Here is a 25,173-nt window from a genome sequence, read left to right as displayed (position 1 = left end):
GTATTTAAAAAATTGTGCTCCTACAGGAGGTCTCTTTCTTCATGGAGCCTCTAGCTGGGCTGAAAGGTCTAAACTAACTTTTGTCTTCAAAGATAGTATAGATAGTGAATTACAGTTAGTACGTTTAAGAAGTTGGGCAGAATCATTTAGACGTTAAGGTAGGAATGGAAGAATGGTTTGAAGTAAGGAAATGTTAGTGAACTTGGCCGAGATTTCGACCACATTGAACTATGTATACTGTTAGCCAGACAGTGTGTTAGGTACTGAACTGGCTATTTCCGTAGTGAGAAGAAAGTGTGCAAAGGATTGTTTCTAGAATGTATTACAGCACTGCCTTATTGTTGAGCTCTTAGCTTCATCAGGTACTGACCTTTTGAAAATTATCACCGAGCTGCTCATTAGATTGGTTATTCTTTTTCCTTTTATGCAATTAAGTCATACTCTTTAAGTTTGTGTTGAATATACAGGTCTCTGCATATAACCAAAATCAAAGTTGCATATTTACGGTGTTTGCTGTGAATCTAGGCAAGACATGGAGGGAATGTCATCATTGCTAGGAACTTTTTTGTTAATATTTTTCAGTGTGGAGAATTAAATTTAGATTTTTTCTTAAACCTATCCCATCTCCTGTCCTTTGTGATTTTTCTTGATGTTATCATTCTGGACCATTTATCAAATGAAACTTTTTCTTGGCTGGGGGGGGGACGACATTATACTTGATGTACAAAAGTGGCTTCACAGATTTATTTTTTAAGTCTGGCAACTTTGAAGATGTACCAAAAATAATTGACCATTAGACACTATTTTGGCAGAAAGATGAGGGACCAGTCCACACATTAGTGCTCATCAAATCTACTTCAGCAGAAGACGCTTGTTAGAGCAGGTAGGTAACATAGAAGGTTTTGCTGTCCGAGTGTGTTAGCAAGGGAGCTGGAAACGCTAGAGGTGGGCAGGAGGGCCCAGCGGTGGGGAGGGGTCCTGGCGAGATGATCCCGAGGGCCTTCCAGATCCCGTGTGCCGTGAAGAGCCACTGCGGCCCTTTAGTGGAAGAGAGTAATAGTTTCAACAGTGTCCGGTGGACACAGCTGTGGTCGGATGTTCAGAGCAGGCTGGCCGGTGGCGGTGGCTACGGGTTCGCTGAGGTGGTGTCCATCTGGTGTGAGGTGGCCAGCATCTCGATCAGGAAGTTGCAGTAGGACTACAGAGAGCATGCAGAAAAAGTGTCCTGGCAGGCAGTCCAGCTTAAGGGATTTGGGAATGAACACTTTCAGTGTGTCCTGGTGTTTGGGCCCAGCCCTGCTATTCGAGGGCTTGGAGTAGAACAAAAAATTACGGAGTCCACGCCACCTCCAAGTTTGAGAAGCGCTTCGTTTACAGGTAGAACTTTGCAGTGGAGCAAAGTAGGGAAACGTAACTGTTGTTCAGAACTTCATTACCCATTTTCTCTTTTAGCAACATTGTCTTACTGCGTTTTTAGGGTCATTGCAATTGTCACTGAGCCTCTCAAATAACTTACCGTCTTCATATGAAAAGTCCATTAAATTAATTGACTGAAAAAGATAAAATTGCCCTTTAGAAGGTTCTTTTGTTTTATGCTCTCTAAGGTTGCTTCCTGGGGGGCACCTGGCTGGCTTGCTCAGTAGACCATGCGGCTTTTGATCTTGGGGCGTGGGTTCAAGCACCACACTGGGGTGTAGAATTTTCCTCAAAAAACAAAAAACCCACCATAATAAATGCTTCCTGTTCAAATTCATATAATCCTTCGGCTACGTAGTGAAGAACAAGTAGGATGTCATGGCTTCCGCTCCTCTCCCCTCTCCTTCTCCACCACAGCCTCCAGCCCTGGTTTCACGTTGTTGTTTTGTTAGCTTGCCCCCGTGATGATTCTCCTCCCTCTTCTCAAAACCCTCTATGCCAAAGGACAATGTCGAGCATTCTTTCTTGCAATAGATGCTGATTGTGTTCTTAGTCGGGATCTTGCTGTCACAGCCACAATCACTGCCCCATTGTGCTGCGAGGCTGGGGCACAGTAGTTACTGTGCCGAGCGATGAATGCTGTTTACTTGGGATGCGTTGTCTCCTGCATCTGTGGGTGAGAACACGCAGTTACTGTAATTTGCCTGGCAAGGGATCAAACATCATCTGTTAAAGCAAGTTAGCCATCACAAAGGGCTATTGATCTTTTTTTTTTTTTTAATATAGAATTTTAATGAGAAACTTTGAGTCCTAGAGATTGAAGGTGTGAGAGCGGCTGCCTCTCCTATTAACCCCTTTCGGTGTATTTGGGCATCAGGTTTACATATCTAGAAGTTACAGGACTGGGAGGGCCAGCTCCGCGGGTCTCCGCTCTGGCTCAGCTCGGGAAGAGCTGCCTAGCCGCACGTGCTTACGTACTGGGTAAGTGAGGTGACTGGCGTGAGTTAGGGACGAGGCTTCGCCGCTGTGGCCCCTTCCGGACACTTGCGAGTTCCCAAAGTGGGATCCTTGTGAATGCAGTTTCTTTGCCTAGCTCTTTCACCTACAGAAGGAAAAGGGTTTTTTGTTTTGTTTTGTTTTTTACATAGTTGTTGGAATAGGATGGTACTTATCTCAAGAACTCTTGCTGAAATAAGAGGAAACATTTTGCTCTTTTTAATAACCTTGGTGATATTTTGCAAGGATGTTAACAATCCCAGTTTTGGAGCCGATTATTTTCTTGGCTCCCCACATCCCATAGTTTCTCTCTCTCCACCCCACTGCCCATTTTCAAACACTTTGCAGCTGTCCGACTGACTGCACATTAGCAGAGCTCATTAAAAGTGGTCTGGGGAACGCATGTCACAGCGGTCCTTTTTATACTTGCTTCTCCAGGTTTTGTCACATTTCCAGCAAATATAAACCCAGATATTGGTCTAAGTGAAGTTTAAGCTCATCTGTATTTCTTATGTGTTCCCTCCTGTCCTGCTTATTAGTACATGTTGAAATGATTGCTTTTCAGAAAAATGGATTTTCCTAGCACACTAATTTGCATCCCTTGAAGGGAGAGTATGTGATACTTGGTGTGACTCACTCAAGTTTTCATAGTTTGAGGTCTTTTTCATGATCTCAAGAACTTAGAAATAGCAGGGGTTGGCAATGTGGGAGGAAGGAAATACATTAATGAGGCCAGGTAAAATAATGTAAGAATTAGATCATTTGCCCATTGTTGGTAATATTCCTTTTTGTTCCTTATTTACAAGTATTAAAGTAGTATGTATCATACACAAGTAACACATGTTCCATACAGAAAATTTGGAAAGTATTTTTTATAAAAAAAAATATCCAGCAAATCACCAATCTCTACACTTGCTCTCAAAAATAGAGGTCATTAAATTTTGTATCCTTCTCCTGGGATTTTGGTATTAGTTTTCCATAAGCCTTGTTTTGGACTCAGGGCAGCCATTCAGAAAGTCAGTTGTCCCGTTAAGTGTCCTGTAAGCCAAAAGCAGGTTTCCATAAAAATTTTTTGACCAACATTTTCTGATACTAAATGGGTTGAAAATTAATCTTAGGGAAAAAAAATACAGGATTGTGTATAGCTAATGTTAACATTCCCCACAATTTCTGATTTTGAGGTTTTTGGACACTGACCTTTTATATTACTACAAAACACTTAAATCCTTGTGTGCAGAAATATAGAGTAGAAAAAACATTTCTAATGTAGAAATTCAGAACAAGTTTTCATTATTACCCAGGCATATTGGCTTTCATCAAGCTGATTCCTAATTCTTAAATGAAGATATCAGTAGGAATTCACAAATGGCCTATTTTGACGTATTTCTGCCTCAGATAAATGGAAGTCATTTAAGATATTTTTATGAAAAGTTGCTTTGTCTCTTCATTTTTTTTTTTTTTTTAACCTCTTCCCTTTCTCCCTCTGACAAATCGGCATCTGCTCCCAGATAGCTAACTGCTGCTGTTTATTTTCTGCTTCTGACAGCGAGCCGATGGCGGAATCTCTTCTCTTCAAATGTCTCACTGGCTTTTCCTTACAGTCCTGTTGCGAGACTCAGCCCTTATAGCAATGGCGTTAATACTCCCAGCTTCTCTAAAACCTCAAATAAAGCAATACTAACACCTGAAAGAACAGGTAATCTTTCAACTTCTTGACTAGCTGCTTGCGTTGTCCGTCAGTAAGAACAGCGTAACTGTCCTCTTCCCTGGAAAAGTTGAGGGTGGTCTTGTAATGGAATGTGTGTGCTGCGTACTTACCTTGGGTCCAGAGAGAAGGCCGGCCTTGATTGGTACTTCAGCACCAGTAACATGCTCTCAATCGTGTGTCGTGGGCAGTTTTCCCTACTTAGCAAACACATACGTGTCTGGTTACATCTCCAAACACCTAATGTGCTTTTAACATTAAATGTCAAACACAGTTCAAGTATTTTCGTCATGATCCAGGAAGATATAAGCCTTTTGTGTCTGTGGTTTTTTAAATTTTATTTTCCTGTTAGTTTTTCTTTTCTTTTCAAGCCAAGGCTACACAGAAAAAATAGCCACAGTAGCTTTTTTGTGAGATGAAGTTCTCTTCCTTTCCTTACTGGTGTCAGCATTGGTGTGATTGCATTCCTACAGCTTTTCTCCCTCTGGGTCCTTTCTTCCTTCGTTCTCTTACCCAAGCCATTGCTTTTTCACTTTCGTGGGTGACTGCAAGTCTCCTGTGACTGCTGCACTCCTTTATTAAGGTTTCGTACATGCTCCTGTGCATATATGAGTGCCTTCTCTGTGTGATGTGCTTCCTCATTCACAGCACTGTTTGTACCTGTTTGAAAAATGGACCAGATTATAATTTAATGATCAATTACTACTAGAGACAAGCATATCTGATTATTAATTGTAAGTGAGCATGGATATGTATTCTTATGTAATGCCTTTGGATACATAGCTATATAGTGGGATGCAGATTTCAGCACTGGAGATATATGTATTTTTTTAATGTGGTAAAAAACATAACTCACAGTCTACCCTCTTAATTTTTTTTGGTGTATAGTACAGAATGATTTTTTTTAATTGTGAAAATTGAATTTGATAAAACAAATGGTTTTATATATGTGAATTATGGACATGTGAAAGATATGCATATTGTCTCACTGTTAAATGGTGATCTGTTGGTCACTTTTGGGTGACATGAAACCAGGAAAAAATTGCTGACTTGATACAAGAATTGTTAAGCATGATGTAGATATCAGTTCTTCAGGCTAAATAATAAACATATTTCCTTTGTGTTTTAGGTTACACCTCCAGGGGCTCCCCTCTCAGTCCCCAGTCCTCTATAGACAGTGAGCTGAGTACTTCGGAATTGGAAGATGACTCTATCTCCATGGGATATAAGTTGCAGGATCTCACTGACGTTCAGATCATGGCTCGTCTCCAAGAAGAAAGTATGTTCTTTTTATTTTTTATTTTTTATTTTTTTTAAGATTTTATTTATTTATGTGACAGAGAGACAGCCAGCGAGAGAGGGAACACAGCAGGGGGAGTGGGAGAGGAAGAAGCAGGCTCATAGCGGAAGAGCCTGATGTGGGACTCGATCCCAAATCGCCAGGATCACGCCCTGAGCCGAAGGCAGACGCTTTAACGACTGCGCTACCCAGGCGCCCCAGTATGTTCTTTTTAAAGTAGAAAACTTCTTAAACTAGAGGCTTCTGCAACGTATGGAGGGAGGGAGGTTTGGGCATTTCTCTGCAGGTAGTGGGTAAACGTTAGATGCTTTTTCTCCCACTACTCTACCTTGTAGGTGGGCCAGTTAGTGCTTCTCAGGCTCTCATGGGCATCGGAAGCTGTTAGGACGTGCTGTGATCATAATACATTAAAATAGAGACAGTGTGGCATCACAACTGTGGAAACCGTTTGTTTCTTAAAAACCGAACATGCAATTTCCCTAGGCCCCAGCAAGTTGCAGTCTTGGGCGCTTATCACAGATTGGTGGAAATTTGTGTTCACACAAGTAGCCGTACGTGTTCGTAGTGCTTTATCTGTCATAGTCCGGAACTGGCACGAACTCAGATGCCCTTCAGACAGTGCGTGGTTTGTGAGGCTGTGGCACCCCAGCCCTGGAGTCCTGCTACTCAGCAGGAAGGGGGAGCAGCCTGGTGACGCGGGCACCATCTTGGATGACTCTCCCAGGAATGATGCTGAGTGAGAAAAGATGATTGCATACTGCGTAATTCCACTTATAGAACATTGTAGAATGAGAACATTTTAGAAATGGAGGACAGATGAGTGGTTGGTGGGGGTTAGAGACAGGGTGTGGGATCCTGGGAGGGAGGTGGATGTGGTTATGGGGGCAGCACCAGGGATTTCTGTGTTTCGTGTGTTGGGAGCTGTTCAGTGTTTTGTTACTGGTGGTAGATATTTGATCCAACAGGTGATAAAATGTCTGGAACTTAACACGTACCTGAGTAGAACTGGGACTGTCTAAACAAGATGGGTTTATATCACAATATCCCAGTTGTCCTATTATTCTGTAATTTTGCAAAAATGCTACCACTGGGGGAACCTGGGCAGTGTGCCCAAGCAATCTCTGTATTAGGTCTTCGAACTGCATGTGAGTCTATAGTTATCTTAATATCCGCTCAATTAAAACTCACTGATAAACTTCTCAGGATAAACGATGATAGAAGATGATTAGAAATGGGACCACTGATCACTGGTTCTGCAGTAAAGTTAGTCTTCTGGGAGGGAACTACCGCACGGGTGTTATGAAGGCATCAGAAGGCATGGTGAGCTGTCGAGCCCTGGCCGGGGTCTGGCGGGTGCTGCAGTTATCTTCTCAGGTCAGCATAAAGTAGAAACAGCCAACCAGCCTTTCACCGAAGCATGGCCATTTCCTGCTTTCAGAATTGGTCAAGGCTATTATGAGAAACTGTGTAATGCTTATGGAGAGCTTAATAAGGTACATTGTGAGGGGCAAAGGGATGGTTTTCTGTTATTCAGTAGCAATAAAATAACAGCAACATGTTCTGAAAACATACGGTGAAACGGTGAATGTCAGTTCCTACTTGAAAAAAATTGTGGTGTTGGCAATGAGGTGAATAACTAGAAACTTCCAGTTTGACCATTTTTAGATGGTGGTCATGTGGAATGACCCGAAACTACTGAAGAAGTGAAGCATCAGTATGCTTTGAAAAAGAATATTAGTAACAAATAGAACAGAGAGGTGACCTTGTTGGAAAATATTTTGTACCCTGGGTTTTGAACTTTGCAAGCTGGGGGGTGGGGACAGGAGAGTTCCTCCCTGGGAGGAGATTTGATTATTTTAATGGTCTAACCCCTAACATCCTATTCATAACGATGATGGGTAGCCTCTGCTAGGTAGCGCTCCAGACTTCAGAAGGGCCCATCTGGGGGATTGACAGACACTGATGAACCGTGGTGGCGTATCTAGGCTTCTCTGGAATTGGGGCAGTCTTTCTGCAGAACGGAACAGTCTAATATTAAACACCTGTTTGGTGGGTAAATGGATCTGTTTTCTTGGGATTTAATAAACTACGAGCAGGATGATGGGTCTTCATTTGAATTATTTGGCTCACGTTTTCTTCTGATACTTAATTGCAACTTAATTTTTGCCAGATTGAAACGTCTCCTAAGGCAAAAATGCTGTTTCTTGTTGTCCTAGGTCTCAGGCAGGATTACGCTTCCACCTCAGCGTCTGTGTCCAGGCATAGCTCCAGTGTGTCACTGAATTCAGGAAGAAAAGGGACGTGTAGCGATCAAGAATATGATCGCTTCAGTCTGGAGGACGAGGAAGAATTCGATCATTTGCCACCACCTCAGCCTCGTCTTCCAAGATGTTCACCTTTCCAAAGAGGCATTCCCCACTCACAGACTTTCTCCAGCATTCGGGAGTGTAGGAGGAGCCCCAGTTCCCAGTATTTTCCTTCCAGTAATTACCAGCAGCAACAGTATTATTCACCTCAAGCCCCAGCTCCAGATCAGCAACCACATCGGACCAATGGAGGTGGGTGATGTGTGCCCTTCGGTCGTTAATGTGCTGTGATCTTTCCAGTGTGGTTAAGAAATGGTTTTAAGGTCAACGTAAATAATAAGTAAATGTTTCCCAGATTTATGAAGTGTGTCTTCGGGACCTTGTCAGTTTGGTCTAAGCTTAAATCTAAAATTGCCCAGCTTCTGATGATGGGTCCCAGATTTGCAGACTTCTGGCTTCGAGAAACACCGCCGTGATGTCACCAGCGCAGAATGGTCATGCGTGGGGCGGGGGCGGGGACGTCTTTGTGCGGCGGCTCGTTCAGCGGCAGGACGGGCAGGCGGTGCTGGTGGAGTTCGCAGGGGAGCCCCGTGGAGGCTGGCGCCCCGAGCCGCGGCTCCTTACCTGTCCCGCCACCTCAGTCTCTCACGGCCTGTTCCTGGCACGGAGTGACGAACGGTAAACACGCACAGTGATGCTCGTGCACGTCGGGATTTAGGGCGACTCTGGATGTGTCGTTCCTTCTGACATCGACAAGGAAGGTCTGGGCAGCAGGACGGCTGGGGAGGCTGATACTTGGCGTGAGAGCAGGAAGCTGATCTGCCCCAGTGTCGGCATGGTGGGTCAGAGAACGTGTCCCCTCTTCTGTATTTTTTCCTTTCTCCCTCTTCACCATCTGTCTGTCTTCCCTACTCCAGAGTTACAGTCCTTGACCGCCAACAAACTAGAGGGGGAACGGTCACGTGCTGTTCTGAGCCTGGTATGCTTTTACACTAATGGCCAGCCAGACTTCTCACACGCAAATCCCATATAATATGGAGAAGTAAACCAGATTTATAATCACAGCTTCTATTTATTATATAGCACCATTTCTGGGTCCAAGAGTGGTTAGGCAGCTTACTTAAAACTACCGCAAGGCCAAATACAAACTGTATTTGTGATCACCTGTTACCATGTTTTTAGTTTTCACCTTTTCTTCTTCTGTACTTGTATCATTCATGCTAACTGAGAGATCACTGGAAAATATTGAACATTTTAGTCATAATTTCCCTATTAGGACCTTGAGATTTCAGATTTAAAGGAAGAAAGTGGCAGCTAAGGAATGTCATAGTGCCTTACTGAAGCTCATCATATCAGAAAATCGTGTATTCCATGTGCTTACCGCAAGTCTGTCTCATCTTACAATCGAGAAAAAGGGCCCTGAGAATTGTTGCTCTGAAGGTTGTCAGGGGTCTGAGAACCTCCTAGCCGAGCCGTCCAGCAGCTGCCAGCTCCGCATCTTGGTCGGTGTCAGCGGGTCATTGTCTCACCTTAGGAAAGTGGTTTTACCTTACACGAAACACCACGACGGAAAGGATTAGGTTTCCTTGGAGCTGTGATGATGGTTCCTATTAGGAAAGCAGAGACATCACGGCTTAGTGTCCCGACTGTGGTCGTTTTATTTTTCTTAAAAGCTGTGATCTCCACATGCAAAGGAAAACGGACTACAACAGCCGTTGCCCGGACTGGGTTTTGCCACTTAACTTAGCAGCGAGAGCACGCTCTGGAGTCCAGTCCCGTCCTACCACTGACGCCCTTTACAGGTTTCTCGGGTCTGTAAACCTTGATTTCTTTGACTATGAAATGTGGCCAAATAATAGCTCTTTCTTGGAAAACTTAGGTATAGTTTCATATCAAACCGTCTGGTGCATATTCTGCCAACCTAAGGAAGAGATGAAATAATGACTGTTATTTTGCTTGGAGTAAAAGTACTGGAGAAGGGGAATAAAGGTTGTCTCTCCCCCTACCCCTTTTTAAAAAGAACAGGACTCACTGGGGAACCTGGATGGCTCAGTCAGTTCAGCATCCAACTTCCAATTGCAGTTCAGATCACGATCTCGGGGTCGTGAGACTGAGCCCCGCGTTGGGCTCTGTGCTGGGTGTGGAGCCAGCTTGGGATTCTCTTTCCCCCTTCCCTCTGCCCTTATCCCCCCACCCAATAATATATATATATATGATTCAATATATCATGATATATATATATGACTCAGATCGCTGAATCTTCATCTGTTACCACAGAATATCATTTGAACAAAATTGTGAAATAAGAATGGTAACTTTGAAACTATCAAATATTTTTCTAAATTACCAAAATATGGATAGGAGAGAATAATTGTGAAATCATTGATCCATTTAAAAATAATTCAAAAGAAACCAGAGATGCATCTTGATTGCTTCTGTAGCTCCTGCACTGCCTAGAGTCAGGAGAGGGCTCTTAAAAGTTATGGGGCTATTTAGAGGGGTTCTAGAATTAAAAGGAGCATATCTGCAATAATTTGCCAGATGTGAAAAATGACTAAATCTTGTAGGATCTTTACTCACTGTAATTTTTAGGGTATGGCAGGGATCGTCGGCATGATATAAGCACCGTTAGCCCAGGGCCTTCCCTTGCACCCTGTATTGACTGGAAGGCCAGATCGGATTGGTGGGTTATTCCCAAAGATTCTTTAGTCTCTGTTTCCTACAGTGGTAACTCTTGCTGGTACTTTAATATGAGAAAACTCACTTGAGTTCTTTCCTCGGTTATTCCTCCAGCTTCCCTGCTGCGTCTCAGTGCTTGAAGATAAGTTGTTGATTTCTTGTGACGATAGAAATAGAGTGTTGATTCCTTGAATATTAAAGTATATACGGTCATTAATATGTTCCAAATTGTGTGACAGGGAAGTGTGCCTCATTTCCAGACGGTCCCTGACACAGCTTGGAGATCACAGCTTAGCTCCCGGAGGAGTCATGTTCTAAATATTTGCACTTGGAAGCCTTTATTTTTAGAAGCATATTTCAGATTTAAAGCTTTACGAAAGTGACTTGATGCCACTCACATGAATAAAGATGAGTCTAAAGGCAGATGTGCCTAGATGAACAGACTAGAAACCTAACCACCCCATTTAATGTGTGGACCTTGGCTGATCGTGGTTGGGGGAAAAGCTTATGAAAGGCATTCTTGATGTTTGGAAAATTTCGTGTATGGATTATTAACTGTTAATTTGCTTACACATCATGACAGTATGGTGATTCTATAGAATTTTCTTAGGCGCTACCTATAATTTCAAAGTACCTGAGTACTTTCAGATTTAAAATTTATAGAAAACAGTGGCAGCTAAGGAATGTCATAGTGACAAATTTATTAAAGCTCAAAATATCAGGAAGCAAATGTATTCCGTGTGCTTAATGGAAGTCATGGCCTCATTAAAATTGAGGGAGAGGGCAGTTAGGGTTCACGTGTCAAGATGTCTGCAGCTTTCATGGGGCTTAACAGCAAACAAGTGTGTATATATATGGAGATGAATTAATTATGGCAGAATGAAAACTAGTGTATCTAGGGGGAAAATGTACAGATGCTTACGATACTACTTTTCAACTAGATACTTGAAAACTTTTATGTTAAATAGTTTGGAGACTTAGAACTACAGAAACACGTCATTCTTTGCCGGCGCTTCCCTTCAGCTTAAATATATCTAGTCAAAGTAATTCAGTCCTACACTGATGGACGCTCACTGTTCACGCCAGTTATCGTGACGCTCAGGAGACCTGGATGTCGACTCTGCGCTTTATCCTCTCTCTCTCATTTCTCCGACCACACGCCCTCTGCCAGCACACACATCAGTAACATTTGCGGAACGTATCACATGCCTCCTGCCCAGGGTTAGGGACTTTAACAGGAATTTGGGGCTCTGAGACCTACGGTCGTTAATAACAGACCTCAAGGAGATAATGAGGAAAATGGTCAAGAAATTGAACAGTCGCTGGTACTACTCTAGAAGTTTGCACAGGGAGTGAGGACATGGTGTGGGGGCGGCAGGTGCCGCAGCTCGGAGCTACACGGAAGGTAGCTAGGTCGAGAGGATTCTTTGTGCTCTCCTAGCCTAGTGCTCTTGACAAGGCCTTATTCCACTTTCTTGTGCTTACCACGTAAGTATGCTTGTTCTACTTAATTTTCTGTCTTTCCTAGACTACCCCAAGGAGGCAAAAATTGCCGGACAGGGCTACAGCGGCCGTGTGTAAGGAGTGTAGAGTGAGCAGTGCTGGGGGGGGGCGGGGATGAGTTTGGTTTTGCCCCGGGACACATTTTGGACTAGTGTTCAGGGACATCATTTGTTTTCTGATTTAGCTTGACTGGAAGTGACCGCAAACCGGAGCGTCCTGCTGTGTGTCTCTTAGTGCTTCGGGGCATCTACCGATAAAAATGAAACTATCTTGGCGAGTGGGGTGTCTGTGAAAAGCATGAGCTGTTACCATGGTTCATGGTCCTCCGAGGTTCAAAAATGTTTGAGTTTCAGAATGTTATTTACAGTATTTAATTTGTTCCATTTGGGAGAAACAAGATTTAACATTAAATTTATTTTAGGTTTTCTTTCTAGGATCGATAATGGAAAAAAGATTGGGAAACCCTGGTCTAGACTATAAAACTCAGAGTCAGGGACTGTACCTGCAATACTCTGGTATCCCCAGCATCTAGGGCTCCCGGCGTGAATTCTGGTGCCCTCGTTCATTTGTTCACTCCACAGAGTGGGGAAGCGTGGCCCAGTGGAGAGAGCAGGAGTCACGAGTGCAGGAGTGTGCGGAGCACTTGGGAACTTGGTTCAGCCACTGCGATAGGCAAATAGGCTGAGGGGTGGGGGTAGCAGGAGATAAGGCTGGGGAAGGAGGACAGGAGCCCTTACCTTGAAGGCCCTCACGTAGGCCATGCCCAAGGGCTTTCAGATGAAGGTGGGAGAGTAATGGAAGGTTTAAGCAGGGGATTGTGTTCTCGTGCTCTAGAAGAGTGGAGCAGGCTGTGTGGAAGGTGAGTTGGAGGAACAAGACGGTGCATGGAGACCAAGTAAGAGGATTTCATGAAAATGTGGGTGATCGATAATGAGCTCCGAACCAGATGAAGTGGAAGATTAATTCATTAACTATTAGGCAGAACTGATAGGACTCGGGAGCGATGGCATAGAAGGGAGGTGAATTGGACGGGATGGCCCCGATTTCTGGATTAGAGGCCTTGCTTGCTGGTCAGAGTACAGCCAGCAGGTCCAAGTAAGTGCAGAAGGAGCTGTGTGTGAAGGGAAGGAAGAAATGAATCCAGTTCTGTACTTGAACAGGGGTTTTAGCTTGGTATTCAAATAGATCCTTTGTTTTCTGAATTTGAGTGAGGGACCTGTTACCCTGGTACCGTACTTTACTTTGGAGTCCATGTCTTGCCGTCTTGCCATCTTGCCGTCTTGCGTTGAATTCACAGCTCGGCAGCACTGCGTCTGTGGGCGGCTCTCTGCTGCCCCTTGGTGGCAGAACCGGACTCAGCAAGGACAATGATTCGGAAGCAGACTCTTTCAGGTCTCTAGAGGTTTAGAAGCATATCCTAGTTTCTGTTTCTCTCTCTCTGTCAAATAAATAAAATCTTAAAAAAAAAAAAACGCATATCCTAGTTAAAACTTTCTAGAAGTTAATGGGTTCATAGTGATGTGATGAGTGGGTATCTCAAAACACATCAGGGTAGAATTTTAATAATTCCATTTTGATATGCTAGCAAAAGATAAAGTGTTGGTTTTGATTCTTCTAGGTTTCTTTGTTAATATGGAACAATTTCTAACTAAGTGGCTGTAAGATGATTCTCTGACTTCACTTTGATACAGTTTTATCTACTTACCGTATAGAAACAAACAGCTAATTATAGAACACTTTTTTAAAAACAGTTTATTTGGTAGAACCTTTCTGGGGATACTGAGTGTGTTCTCCGTACAGAAGGTTAATTCTCTGGTAGCTTGTTACAGTTCATAACACACGTGATAATTTTTATCTGTTATTGAGCATAAAATCATTTGTTTACTTTTGAAATTTTTTACGTAAAACTTTTATGTATTTTAATTGGCATAAGCCTTATGGTTTTTAACTAAAATTCTTTTCTTTTCTAGACAAGCTCCGAAGAAGTATGCCTAATCTAGCTCGGATGCCAAGTACAACTGCTGTCACTAGCAATGCCAGCTCTCCAGTCACCGTGAGGAACAGTCAGAGCTTTGACTCGAGCTTGCATGGAGCCGGAAACGGGATTTCAAGAATACAGTCTTGCAGTAAGTGTGACAGTTTGTCTTTTTTTTAAGTTTCAGTTGTAACACAATCAGAAAAATATCTTCTTCCATTTTTTTTTTAACTTCACCAGTACAATTTAGTATTTTCATCAGTGCATATGTTAGTGAATTAATAATTGGTAAATTATTTTTAATCCTCCATTCCCAGGGATAGCAGAAGTACTACATGATTAATTAGTTCACTCATCACATAAACAAAAATAACCTGTTTTCCTTGCAGATCTGCCTCTTTCTAGCTATATCTGCTCAGTGTCTTTACTCTGAAGAACGCATACTTGTTCAGTCTCGCTGTTACTTTGGTCTTGTGCACCAGTCCAGAGCTCTGTTCCTTCCAAACTGAAGTTCTGTTTTACTGTGTAGAGCAGTATTTCTCTGCCCCCCCCCTTCAGCTTACCACACAGTCTGTCATTCATTCTCTGTACATTTTACCCAGCAGTGAGCAATGCCATGAGCGTGAAATCTCGTGTTCACGTTTTTATTTTGTGTCAGGATGTGGTGGTTGCAGGTGTCCCCTCCCATTCTGACTCATGCTGTTTATGTGGGTAGTTGGGGTCAAGTCTGAGAACGACCCCTGGGAGGTGGACTGAGGGTCAGAGTCCCAGTAATGATGTGGCCCAAGTGTCGGAGGTGCGATGTGTGTTCAGAGTGGGCTGACCAAGAGTCATCAACCAGATGTCTACATCTGCACCCAGACTGATTTGAAGCCCTTCTCCCTCAGATCCGGTTTTGGGGCTCAAGTGGTATTTCCCCCATACGTGACGGTTTTTCATTTCAAAATGGCAACATTTACTGAGCACGAGGAACTGTGCTCACCGGTTTTTATCTACCGTCTTAGTTCTGCCAACAACCCCATGAGGTGGTTTCTGTGGTCCTTCCCATTTTGCAGATGAGGAAGCAATAAAGGAACAGTTTGCACAAGGCCATGCAGGTGAAGGAATAGAGCTAGAAGCTGTTCTGATTACCCTGGAGTTTATGCCTTTAACTAGAAACATTCTGACTCCCGAGTGCCATTCTTTCCCTTTCTTTATGCGGTTTGTTGCTGTTTACCTTTATCCTACAGCCCAAACACCACACCCTTTGAAGAGGCCCCATTGATGACCCTAGTAGACTTCCCCATAAATCCCCAAAACAGATCTAGGATGGATTTGATTTTTGGTGCTTATTTTTTTGTTTTTTCCAGTGTGTGTATTTTACGGTCTTTACGTTTGTCTTCCATCCTAGATCACCAGCTCCCTCTGGGCTTGGGCCCTAGCTTGGCTGATTTTCTGCGCCCCGTACCTGGCACCCTGCCTGGTATTTAATGAGTTTGCATAAATGTTTGAATGCATGAGTAAATGAATGCCATGGGGCCATATCTTAGGGCTTGATCTGTTAATATTGGAATTAACGACTTGTGTAAAGACACGGAAGAAGACCTGTGGAATTTGCTCACGGTGGGAAAGGGGGAATTACTATTTTACGTGAGGCAGGGGGAAATTGGCCAGATCATGATGAGATGTAGCGGAGGTAAGTCCAGAGTCCTCTAGTTGAGTGCAAGAGTCGATAGTATTAGTGTAGAATGGGGAAAATAGACTTTCGACAGTGGGACATGAAGGGATGACTGGGAATTTTTGTTAAGAGCCTCCATGGGGGTTAAGAGCAGGATTTGAGGGCCTCCATGGGGGTTAAGAGCAGGATTTGAGGGCCAGAACAATGTACAGAACCCAGAGTAGAATGTCCACGACAGAGTGGCTGATTTTGATGGAAGTGCGCCAAAACGGGTGGGGAGACATCAGAAGGACGTGGAAAACAACCTGGAGACTCACCCAGTGACCAAACCCGTGACAGTCGAAGCCACAGAAAAAAATAATTCGAAAGGATTCTAACCAGTAAAGATAATTACAGGTACCTATGTAATGGACAAAATACATAAATGGAGAAGGGGAAATTTTTCTTTACAGGAGAATTTCAATTCATCAATGTAAAAAAAAAAAAAAAAAGAAAGAAAAATCAATGTTTGAAAGTCAAGCAGTGTAACGAGAGAAGAAAAACCCTTCAGAGCACTGCTGTGAAGAGAAGGTCAGTCATATGCTTCTCTCAAATCTCAGGATTCTCTTCTCATTTACTTTTATTCGTAAGCATTCCAAGCGATTATTCTCTATACGTTCTAAGTTTAGATCCTGACAATCCCTACTTCTGGGCCATTTTACTTTCTGGGAAAGGCAAAGGTAAGAGAACATTGAAAGGGCAGCTTGATACAGAAGGAAGACCACTGGATTGCAGTAAAAAAATTTTTTTAAATCTGAGTTTGGGTCTTAATCGTATATTCTTGGATAAGTTATGTATTTTTTCTGATTCTTATTTGTACAATTGGGATTTTCTCATTTTTTTCACTTCTTTTAAAATACTCAAGTAGTTATCTGTTTTGTATATAGGAGAATTCATAGGATGCTTTTGCTGAGTAACTTGTGTAATTTCATTTCAAATGATACTGGTTGGGAGGTCACTGAATCAGTAGATACATTTTAGGAGAATTGGAATCCTCTTACTATTCCTCTAATCACTAACACGGCACCTCTCTTCATTTAGACCTCCTTCCATGTCTCCCAGCGAAGCGTTTGTAGCTTCTTGTGTGGAAGTTTTATGCGTCATAGTTACATTTATTCCAAAGTCTCTGATTTTTAAAAATGTTTTTACAGGTAGTATTCTTTGTTTCTGCTTTGCTGGTATTTAGAAATAGTTGACTTTTGTATTTTGATGCTGTATTCAGTGACTTTCTAACTTCATTTTTCCTGATGGTTTCAGAATTTGGAATATACCTTACATAATGAGTGCATACGAAATGTATTCAAGAATGTTCACAAAACCCCAAACTGGAGCTAACCCAGCCTTTCATCGTCAGGCAAGCAGATTGTGACATTCATACCACCGAATACTACAGAGCAGGGCAAACAGCATGGTTCAATCTCAGAAACACAATGTTGAGTGAAAGCAGCCAGAGAGCGTACTGTATAATTCCATTTATGTGACATTCAGAGTAGGGATGACCCATCTGCGGTGATAAAGCGAGAATAATTGTTACCACTACAGGAACAGGGAGTGGGAAGGGGGATGCCCAGTACCTGGTGTGCAGGTAATGTTCTAGATCTTGGTGTGACTGCTGGGTGGTTCCACAGTGTGTGCACTTTGAAAACTGAGTGCTAGACTCGGATTTACATACTTTATGTGTATTATGTTTTTCAAAAGAAATTGAGCCCAATTCACATTTTTTTTTTCCCCCTGAGCTGTTTTAGGCTGACTGAGCAATTAAGAAGTACAGCGTGCCCACCGAGCTCTACCTATCTATTCCTTCCCTCGTGTTCCATTAACCTCTTGCATTAGTGGGGTACGTCTGTTATACCTGATGAGCCCGTGGATCGAAAGATTCATGGTTAAAAGCTATCTAATGAAGGAATTGTAGATTTGGTTGGAAAGGAACTGACAGAAGTTTTACCGTGTCACAGAAACACGGTGGGGTCCACACTAGAGCAGAATTCTGTGTAGACCTTAGTTTGCCTTGGCCTTCCTGTGTATGGATTTCATCCCACAGACACCAAAGAAAACTCATAATTCAAGAGACAAAACCATGGACTTTTTTTGGTTTTTCTCCCTATTTCATGGTTAAGTTCAAAATCAGTTAAACTGTTTCAGAAAATGTTGGGTGTGTAAGTGTATTGATGCAGTTTTTAAGAGCTCCTACCCAGAGAGCTCCTTCGTTTTACAGATGTTGCCGCTGCTCTCAAGGTACTAAGAGCTCTGGGGGGGGGTGGTGACTGTCAGGTGCCACCGTAGGACTTCACGTGGATTCACTCATTGCCTCTTCCCACCGACCCTAGGAGCCCGGTCAATGCCATGATGAAAATATTTAATCTGAAATAAGCTGTCTGTAACCTACTGCTGTCAGCTCTGTCATCACAGTATTAATTGTCCCCTGGTTTTATTTTCATGACACCATCCCCAGAGCCACCATCAAGAACATCCTCACATCTTCCGAGCAAGCGAGGAAGAAACTATCCCGTGAGAACTCAGGGAAAGGAAGCCGTTGTTAGATGTGGCTTCTAGATAGGACAGGAGACGTGTCAAGAATTAGAATCGTCTAGTACTCAGTGCTGTCTGGAACCCACATTTCATTTCTCTCTGTTACCTTTCAGACCCTATTGGTCTTGAGTGTAAGGCTAGCGTTTCCTAGGTTGGCTATCAGTGTAAGTTTTCTCTCTTGTACCTGTCGTCTTCCTTTCTAGTTCCATCCCCAGGACAGCTTCAGCACAGAACCCACAGCGTGGGACATTTCCCGGTGTCTGTGCGGCAGCCTCTGAAAGCCACAGCCTACGTGAGTCCCACCGTTCAAGGCGGCGGCAGCATGCCTTTGTCCAACGGCCTCCAGCTCTATGCCAGCACCGGCATCCCCACACCAAACAAAACTGCGGCGGCCGGGACGATGGGCCGCAGTGCTCTTCCCAGACCTTCACTGGCAATAAACGGGAGTAACCTGCCTCGAAGCAAAATTGCACAGCCTGTTAGAAGGTAGGAACCTCTGCTCGCTTCACAGCCTCTTTTGCAGTTTGAAATTGGAAACGGCTCAGGAACCATCTCCTCCCTTTTGGGGTCTCTGGCACGCTGCCCTTCATGGCCTGACCTCTGACCTCCTTCCTCTGGAAAGTGCTGGGGTGGGGGGTGTCCCTTCCTCCCTCTTCACTTCCCTCCTGATGTGCCGTTTGCTGTAATTTACCAGGTAAATTTTGTGTATTTTCCTTCCCCCAGGTGATTTGCAGGCCCTTTCTCCCTCCAGGACTTTGCTCAGCTGACCCCTCAAGTGCAACTGCAGGGCCGTTGTCACTCCTTCTTTAGCCCCTCCTCCTCCCCCTTTTCCGCGTAGCATTTATCACCGTCTGGGGGACTGCGGATGCTACTTACTAGTTTATGATCCGACTGTCCTCTCTAGGGTGTAAGCCTCGTGGGGATGGGGGAGGGAGTGTTCACAAATAGAAAACCCCAAGGCCAAGGACTATGCCTAGCACAGGATAAAATTATAAATATTTGTTGAAGCAATAATCTTTATCAAAATAAGCACATATGTTAGGCAGGTGTCACATGCACACCCAGCCCACAGTCCTGCTGGAAAAAGCACATCAGTGATCCAGAGCTGGGCCTTGGTTAGCTTACGTTGGTAAGCTGAATATGTCCAGCTGGAATTTTTTTTCTTTAAAATTTCAGATTAGTTGCAAGACACTTATTAGACAAGCTCGTGGTCATGATGTATCGTTCTTGAACTGGAGACCTTGAAGTGTTTTAGGTCAATAAGAATTCCATAGAAGTAAGTGGCTCAAGGATAGTTTGGAAGAGGAGACAGTGGAGGCAGTGACCACAGACCGCTCCCCCCATCCCCACCCCGCCTATGAAACTGGGGTATGGAGGAGAAGGGCATCGACCACAGTGATGGAATGGAAAGGGATGATGTGCAAGCAAGCAGTTTTTCCTTTATGTGTTGGTACGCGTAAATAGTTTCTGATCAGAAGTAATAGGATTCTGAGTTCACTCACTTTTATCTGAGCACCTGTTACCCAGATAGAAAGCACCGTGTTGCATGCTTAATAAATTCTGGCTCATTCTCCCGGTAAATGTGGATGTTAGATTCATGGCAGAACAGAATCACACTGAGGGATGCACGTTAGTGTGACCCCTCCATTTGTCCTTGAATGGGTCTCCAAACTAATCTCCTCTAAAGGTTGTCAGTGCCAGGCTCTAGGAGAGGACGTTTCCCCAGCCTAGGCCAACACTGGGGATTACTGTCAGTAGGCTAGGCACATCTTTACTGGTAAGGTTGCAGACTTCTTCATGTGAATTTGCTGTGTGCATTCAACAGAGTACCCGTTTGTTTTTAGACAGAGTTTATCTTTTTCTCTCTGGTTTTAAGATAGCCTTTGTCCACGAAGGACATGTTGCAGTTCACACACACAAAACACGCACGGCAGTGTGCTGAGTGCGGGGCTCCTGGGAGTGTACTTACCGTCTCTTTCTGTCCCCCCAGTTTCCTTCAGCCTCCAAAGCCTCTGTCCTCGCTCAGCGCCCTGAGGGACGGAAGCTGGAGAGACGGTTGCTACTGATGCGGTTTCACGCGCCCTTGGAGCCTGGGAAAGGAGTGGAAATGAGGGTCGAGTTACCTAGCTGGCTAGGTAACCGTGAACGTCGGGGTATTCTTTCCCTTCTGCATTTTAACATATTTACTGCATTGTTTTTCAATGGACCAAGCGCCAGAGACTAATGATTGCACTTAAATATTTGCCTGAGAGAAGACCGCACCAGTCTCCGATCCGTGGTTGCGGTATTGTGACACTTAGATCTAGGGGTTTCTGTAGAACTGCTATGTACCTGGACACTTTTTGGAAGGACTGAGATGTGTCAATACTGCTTTCTTTGCCATGAGTTTTTTAAAGTAACTTGTTCGATTTACTTACGTGTTCCAGACATCTTCCCATTACATGTTCTGTATTTTAATACATTGCATATTTACAACTAGGTTCTATAATTTATGCTTTGAAGTTTACTTTTTTATAGTTTACAGGAATTTTATTTTTTGTGCCTATTTCTTTTTACACCTATGTGAACCACTATGGAACAACTTAAATTTTGTGCCATAAAAATATTTTTGTGGTAAGGTACTATTTTTTTAGCTCTAGGGATATATCAGCAAAAATCCACCATACAATTTGAAAGACCTAATTTTATGTTGAATGAGCACAACATAAGCTGAAGCATTGCAAGGAGATAGCTAGACAGCAGTTAGATGGTCTTGTCTTTTTCATTGTTAATTTATTGTCCTACATGGGTTTCCGATTTATAAAGGCATCACAGGCTCATTGCACTCAATACCCGCAATGTTTGCTACTGTACCACAACTGATTTTCAGTACTTTATTACAGAGGATGAGAAACTGTAATGTTTTATTAACAATGCTTCTGGAAATGGATGCATTTTAAAGCAAATAAATCTTTTTGATAGACCTTTTACAAAACCCATTTGCACTAATGAATGCTTTCTTAGGGTATATGACTTAATACTTGTTACTGTGTACACTGCTCTTTTGGAATGTTCAGAAATAAAGACTATTTCGGCAATATCAGGTCACGCATGAATGTGCAGCACGAGCAGTATCAACCCCCGTCTGTTTCACCAGCATCGTGAAGGCAGGTGTGGTCGCTTCGTTCTTGGACAGAGCAGTCATAGCTAACGCAGGTAGGCAGGATACTCACGTTTGTGAATAACGGATTCTCCAGAATACTTCTGACAAGAAATGGGAGGTTTTGGTTTTGCAGTGAGGTTTAGGTCCCATTAAGAAAGGCCTTCAAGATGCAGGTGGGTAGCCTCTTGCCCAGAAATACTTAGGGATGAACACTGTCCGTGATTAACATTTCATGGCGGTTGAATTTGAAGTATTGTTGCAGTTATCAGCAAAATAATATTCTACATCTAATAGATGTTGGAAAACTTTTCCCCTGAAGGTACTATGGAAAGGTTAGGCAAAGGTTTTAATGTTAAAATAGAAACTTCTGTATAATTCCATCTAGAATGGCATTTAATTAATTTGCAGTGTAAATGTGAGCTAGAGCCAAGGTAGCCAGTTAACGTTATATAAACAGCCCGCTAATAGGGAAGCTGACTTATGAATCTAGGTTTAGTGGAACTCAAAAATCTGTTTTCCCCACTGCTGTGCTCTCTCCCTATGAGCACATGTAGTTAGTAAATTTTTTAAAAAGGGGTTTCTATTCTGCTGAGGAAATTAAAGGATTAAATTCATTTTTAATTTAAATATTTCCATTCAAAAATGTCTGTTCAGCTCTTAGGATGATGAAGAGCTCTGTGCCTTGGATCTCACATTCTGGTTGGCGGGAGACGCAGTAAACGAACAAGTGAGTAAATCACAGCATAGGTCCCTCCTGCTCAGGGTCAAAGCAAGAGAAAAATCGAGACAGCGAGAGATCACTCTATTAAATGTCACCTGGCTAGATCTCATTAAGGACTTGACCCTTGCAGACTGGGAGATGGAGAGTTAGTCCTAGAATTCTCCAGAGCACCAGCGGCCTCGGCCTCTCGTGGGAACTGACTGAAATGCAGATTCTCAAGCCCTAAGCCCCAGACTTACTGGAACTGCCCTCTTCCTCTGCAACGGCCCCTGCGAAGGCTTGGAGCAGGCCTGGCGTGCTGGAGGAAGAGCAGAAAGCCAGTGTGCTACAAGCAGACGGGACGAGGACGACAGTAGTAGAGAGGTAAGGGCACCGTGGGCCACGGTGTGGAGTTGCATGTCACTCTGCAAGGGGAGCCGGGCACCGTTCTGAGCAGCAGAGTTCATGATTTGACTTAGGTTTAAATAGATCACCCTGGCATTTGGTGAGAATAGACTAGAAGATGGCAAATGTAGGTTAAACTATTTCAGTAATCCAGGCAAGAGAGGAGCAATTGGACCAGAAGGATCACAACAGAGGTAGTCAAAGTGGCCAGCTTTGGGGTGTATTCTAAAAGCGGAGGCCTCAGGATTTCTTTATGGACTGGATCTACTCTGTTCAAGCACTTCGGGCTGGCAAGCAGGCCGGAGTTCTGCAGGTAGAGATGGGGAGGGCTGTGACTGGCTGAGATCACCAAAGGGGGCCTAGATGAGAGGACAAAGGACTGGGAGCTGGGCATGGGCGCCTTCTAGCTTACGGGAGTTCCTCGTCCCAGTAAGTGGGCCTCGTGCGGGGAAAGACGTCCTCAGATCTTTGTTTTTGCACATGGAAGGGAGCGATGGTGTTGGGTTGTTAACACAGATTCGCGCACGACTGACATTTGCATTAGCTGTCGCAGTGTAACCCGTTACCGCAAGACTTGGCGGCCTCACATGACATCTCACAGTGTCCAGGCGTCTGGAACCTGGCCACAGCCTAGCCGAGTCCTCTGGCCTAGGGTCCCCCCCCAGACTGTGGTCATGGGGAGACCGGGAAAGAGTCCGCTTCCACACTCACAGGGCTGTTGGCAGGATTCAGTTCCTTGTGTGCCATGGAGCGGAGGCCGTCCTCTGTTCCTTCCACACGGACGTGTCCTGGGGCAGCGGGCCCTGGCTGGCTTCATCAGGATGAACACGGGAGAAGCGCAAGAGAATGAACCAGAAATTGGGAAGGCAGTCGCTTGTAACTTAATCTCGGAAGCAGTGTCCCATCACTTGGCCATATTCTGTTCACAGGAAGCAAGTCACCAGGCCCAGCCCTCGTCAGGGTGGGCAGAGGACACGAGAAGGTTAGTACCTGGAGACCGGCTCTTCCACGCAGCCTGTGAGACCCTGCCTCCAGAATCGTGCCAGCAGCCACACTGGGGCCTGCCCACCGAATGTCCAAAGCGGTGGTGAGCCTGCCTGTTTCCAGCGGTGTGCGAATCCGGTTACTGCACACCCTCGGCATTGTGCGAGCGTCTCCAGCGCTGTGGGTGTGCAGGGTGTCACGGGTCCGATTCGCATTCCCTTCGTCGCTAGTCGAGATCGAGTACCTTTTCACTGGTTAGACGAACGTCGGCTTGTCGTCTGTGGATTCCTCTTCCGGCCTGTTGCCAGTTTGTCTGTTGGGGTTTTCTGCCTGGTTCGTAGTAGAGCTTCATAGAGCCTGCCGTGAGCCTTGCTCACTCAGCTGTGTCACGTCTCCACACTGTGCAGCTGACCCTTTAATCCTCTTCATGGTGTATTTTGATAGACTTACTAACTTTACTACAGTCCCACTTACTCCCTTTTTAAGAGGAGCCATTCTGTGTCTTAAAGAGTATTTTCCTACCCTAGAATCGTTGCTTAGTCTGTCTTCTCAAAGCCTTATTACTTCACTTTCTACCTAGATTTTTTACTATCCCTGTGATTATCTAGTTGTTCAAATAACACTGAAAATGCCATCCTTACCCTGGTTTTTCTTCGTCATACAGCAAATGGCTTCTGTCTATTCCCACTGTGTGTTCTTGCAGAATTCCAGAACCGTACTGTTTCAATACTGTAGCCTTATAATAAGGTTTGCCAAACAGCAAAGCAATCTTGCTGTCGTGTTTTCCCTTAGGAGTAGCTTGGTTATTCCTGTCCCTTTAGCTTGTTCAAAAATATATATAGACTTGCAGTCAGTGACCTTCCAGAAAAACATCCTGTTGGAATTTTGATCGGAATTGCATAGAACTTATTCAATTTGGGAGAAATTGATTCTTTAATCTCAGTTGTGCCAAGTTCTCCATGGAGCGCTTATATACTCTTTGCCAGATTAATTTCCAGATATTTAATATTTTTATGCTATTGTAAGGGATATTTTTAAACATTTCATTTCCAACATTTTCTTGAATGTTTTATTCAGCCTTAAATTTATGTTACTTTATCGTTAGTCTTTACTTAGTCAAACATGAGTTTTATTTCTCCCTTTCCTGTCCTTCTCTCTTTGCTTTTTCTTGACTATAGTCTTCTATGAAATATTAAATACAAATGATATTTTTCTTTTTGCTAATTTCAAAAGGAAAGCTTTTTTTTACCAGTAACTTTCAAATTTGCTAAGAGCATTTTTAATTGCCAAAGTGAATTTTAACAACCATTTCCTGTATCAAAATATCTTTGTCTTAATATGCCAATTTATTGATTTTTAAAATATTTAATCAACCATGAATTAGAGCTAAATCCAAGTTGGTCTGCACGTTTTTTTCCATTTTAAAGATAAGTGGATTTGATTTACTAATGTTTAGGATTTTTGTCCCATCTGTAATTTTTCTTTAATTCCAAAATCTGACAGATAATTTAAGAGCGTGTTAGACTCATGAGTTGGGAAGTACTTTGTGTTCTATCTGGACGAATTTGTGTAATATTGGAATTATTTCTGCTTTAAAAACAGGTGATAAATCTCAGCGGCGAAGCCACTGAGGCTGGGACCCCAGGTCATGTTTCAAAAATCGGGTGTTGGGTCTACTTATTGTACTTGCACAAGTACTGTGAGAAGACCTCCCTCAGTGGCGGACCTCTGCACACACCTCACGGTTCTGGCAAATTCTGCTTCCTGTCTTTTGAGGACATAGGGTTTGGTATATATACATGTAGATCTGTTTTATTTCCTTGCAGAGTGAACCTGT

At 43.6% G+C, this 25,173-nt stretch overlaps 1 protein-coding gene and 1 long non-coding RNA gene across 6 annotated transcripts in view; one reads left to right on the top strand and one right to left on the bottom strand.

Annotated features, from left to right (window-relative positions):
• SLAIN1 (SLAIN family member 1) overlaps positions 1-21,184 on the top strand; it is a 57,271-nt gene extending 36,087 nt beyond the window's left edge. For 2 of the 4 annotated variants that reach the window (XM_045810947.2, XM_045810949.2), the window contains exons 3-8: positions 3,959-4,108; positions 5,247-5,396; positions 7,634-7,975; positions 13,876-14,031; positions 18,309-18,591; positions 20,096-21,184. In XM_045810947.2, coding sequence (XP_045666903.2) covers positions 3,959-4,108; positions 5,247-5,396; positions 7,634-7,975; positions 13,876-14,031; positions 18,309-18,591; positions 20,096-20,171 — 1,157 coding nt within the window. In that variant the 3' untranslated portion in view covers positions 20,172-21,184. The remainder of the gene's footprint in view (positions 1-3,958; positions 4,109-5,246; positions 5,397-7,633; positions 7,976-13,875; positions 14,032-18,308; positions 18,592-20,095) is intronic. The other 2 variants (XM_045810948.2, XM_087865057.1) reach the window with 1 other exon arrangement.
• LOC148109343 (uncharacterized) lies at positions 594-20,147 on the bottom strand. 2 transcript variants are annotated; one of them, XR_015725916.1, is made up of 7 exons: positions 20,075-20,147; positions 13,142-13,361; positions 10,488-10,589; positions 9,105-9,644; positions 4,231-4,777; positions 2,395-2,518; positions 594-2,086 (listed from the first exon to the last, which is right to left on the bottom strand). It is a non-coding gene; the product is annotated as an uncharacterized LOC148109343 (long non-coding RNA). The 2 variants fall into 2 exon arrangements; XR_015725915.1 differs by lacking the exon at positions 2,395-2,518.
• Positions 21,185-25,173: the final 3,989 nt, after the last annotated feature.

The sequence above is a fragment of the Ursus americanus genome, chromosome 10, assembly GCF_024610735.1.
Source record: "Ursus americanus isolate L20-20 chromosome 10, mUrsAme1.1.p, whole genome shotgun sequence".
NCBI lineage: Eukaryota > Metazoa > Chordata > Mammalia > Carnivora > Ursidae > Ursus > Ursus americanus.
This window is presented reverse-complemented; position numbering and strand designations above follow the sequence as displayed.